The sequence below is a fragment of the Trypanosoma equiperdum genome (genome assembly GCF_001457755.1).
Source record: "Trypanosoma equiperdum strain OVI genome assembly, contig: ctg_168, whole genome shotgun sequence".
NCBI lineage: Eukaryota > Euglenozoa > Kinetoplastea > Trypanosomatida > Trypanosomatidae > Trypanosoma > Trypanosoma equiperdum.
The window spans coordinates 1-2,699 of NW_027123715.1; the positions used below are offsets into that span (position 1 = coordinate 1).

General features: G+C 40.0%; 1 protein-coding gene across 1 annotated transcript; it reads left to right on the forward strand.

The window, feature by feature from the left end:
• Positions 1–719: 719 nt before the first annotated feature.
• TEOVI_000046900 (Trypanosome variant surface glycoprotein (A-type), putative) lies at positions 720–1,292 on the forward strand (the record flags this gene model as incomplete). Its single annotated transcript, XM_067222766.1, has 1 exon — positions 720–1,292. The coding sequence occupies one exon, from the start codon at positions 720–722 to the stop codon at positions 1,290–1,292; it is 573 nt and encodes a 190-aa protein (XP_067078867.1).
• Between the last annotated feature and the right edge of the window lie 1,407 nt (positions 1,293–2,699).

The following is a 2,699-nucleotide window of genomic DNA, read 5'->3' on the forward strand; positions in this document are numbered from 1 at the left end:
TTATAATAAGAGCAGTAATAATAATAATGATGGTGATAATATTAGGAGAGTGTTGTGAGTCTGTATACATATTTATAATAAAAAGGTGCGGCTGAGATTAAATACAGCTCGAAAATATAAGCACTGAAACAATGGAAAGGATGAAGCGGGAGTTAAAATGAGATAGAAAACACGAGGAATATTATTAATATTAAAGGAAAAGTAGAAATGAAAATGTAGAGAAGGTTATGGAATATTGTAGTTTCGATCACAAATATAACTATAAGCACCATTATATACTAAGAGACTATGGAAGGGAATAGAGAGTTAGAGATAGAGTGTAGTGTACAAAATAAATATAGTTGCTATGTTACCCCCAACTACAGCGGCAAATGGAGAAAATGATGGAATGAAAATATGGTGTAAAATAACATAATTTAGACTAGCACAGAAAGAAAAAATTTACAGGAAGAGATTGTTTTCCATGTTTAGACCTAAAATGTATAGATATTGTGGCCAAGATGGTTTTGAGTGTGATATTAAATATTATGGAAGAGTTTAATTTACTCCACTAAGGGAAGGGAAGACTGTGAGGCGATAGCATGGCTAAAAGATCGCGGAATGCTGACACATGTAAACACCAGACATTCTATCAAATTCAGTTGGAGCTCGAAAAAGCACTTACCCAAACTAATAAATTGTTTGTAGCCATATACCAGGAAGGTTAGATCGCAGATCAAATGCACTTTCATCTCATCCAAGCAGTTGCCGTGATACTGAAGCTCCTGAGAAACCAGGTTTCTGCAACCGGCAACGGACTCAAGCAGGAAGCCTGGCAACAAATGTGCGCAACGTCGAGCAAACTAGCAAAGGTATCAGCGCTTTCCAAAAAGCAAACCGAAACGCTGCACACAACGTACAGTAATTTCGTCACCCCGGCAATGCAACTAAAAGCAATTGCACAGCAAGAGACTGACCCAGACAAGCAGCTAGTATTACTAGCAATTGGCTCTGAGTTAAGCAAAGCAGCAAGTGGCATCGAAAAAGAACTCAAAGCGCGCTGCGACAAGGGAATCCAGGCGGCGGCAAGCACAGGCCATGTCATCGGTGGAATAGCGGAATTTCTTAAGCTACTAACAGAAGCACAAGACACCAGTCACACAGGTGGCTGCCTATCGGCCGATGACAGCAACGGTAAATTGGTAAGCGACCGCAGAACCCTGACTGGTTGCGTATTTGACACGCCCGAGATCATACCCCAGCCAGCGGATGATATCAAAACGAATTTACAGGCAGCACGATTGCAGCGCTAACGGGCGGCGACGTAAAGGACGGAACAAACGCAAACACCAAATGCGTACTATTCCAAAGCATCACGACGGCCCCAAGCAAGTTATTCCAGAAAAGCAGCGACTTTGTAATAGCCGGAGGGACACTAAGGATAAACGACGGCAACTCAAACATGGATATGCAACAAGGAAGTAACCTCCAGCAGCACTCAACAAAACCAGGCGGCGCGACAATCATCCAGGCTGCAAAAGATGCAGCAGTGGTCGTCAGCGACGGAACGACGCCGACCGCCATCGCAGCGCAAGGCAAAGTAAAACAACTAATAACCAGCAGCACAATAGAACAAGCAATAATCAGCGCAATAGATGTAGCTGAACCCACGGCCGGCAAAGCAGCAGCAAAAAAAGAGCCGAAGCTGCGATAACGGTACTATTTGGCAAAAATGGAAGGCGACACATAAAATAAATGGTCAGAACTAATAGCAACAAAAATAAACAACAGGGCCAAAGCAATGCCGGCGATGGAAAATGCCAACACGGTCAACACCGAAAATGACCTAGCGACGATCCTTTTACAAGGTGAAGCAATAAAAGCACACAAACTGAAGCAAACGACAGTAGAGCTAGCTGCATGCCGCCGTGAAGCCTCGAAAAAAGCCGATCCAAAAGTGGCAGAAGATGTCTGCGGTAAAATTAAGGAAGAAACTGAATGTAAAGGCAAGGCTTACTGCAGTTACAATAAAAGTGCATCAGAGGGTGACAAACAGTGCGCGTTTGATGAACAAAAAGCTGAAAAAAATGGTGTCCCTGCAACACAGCCTCAAAATACAGGAACCGAAAAAACAACAGAAAAATGCAAAGGGAAACTAGAAACAGAATGCACAAAGGCTCCTGAATGCAAATGGGATAGAAAAGAGTGCAAAGATTTCATTTTTATCTTCAATAACAAATTGGCTCTCATTGTTTCTGCATTTGTGGCATTGCTTTTTTAATTTTTCCCCATCCCTTTAAAAATAACTTTGCTATTTGATATATTTTAACACCTTTTGTAAAAAAAAGTTTAATATTTATGTAATTTTGTATGAAATTATGCTATGGGTACAAAGAACTAGAATGATAGGTTGTAAAACGTGAATGAAATTCTAATTTGATTTTGTTTTTAGTTAGTAGTTGGGGTTATAACAACAATAGTTATAATAATCATTAAAATAATAGAAGAGTGTAGTGAGTGTGCGTACACTAATATAATAAGTGTTGATTAATGCTAAATTCTCGTCCAAAATACAAGTACTTAAAATAATCGCAATAATGCAATAATAGTAAGTGAGTGAGTGTTTATTAATAAGATACCTCAAGGAATATTATTAGAAGAGACACAGAGAAGAGCTGGAATACAGGAATACTCAAATAATAATGTAACGATGGGCATCG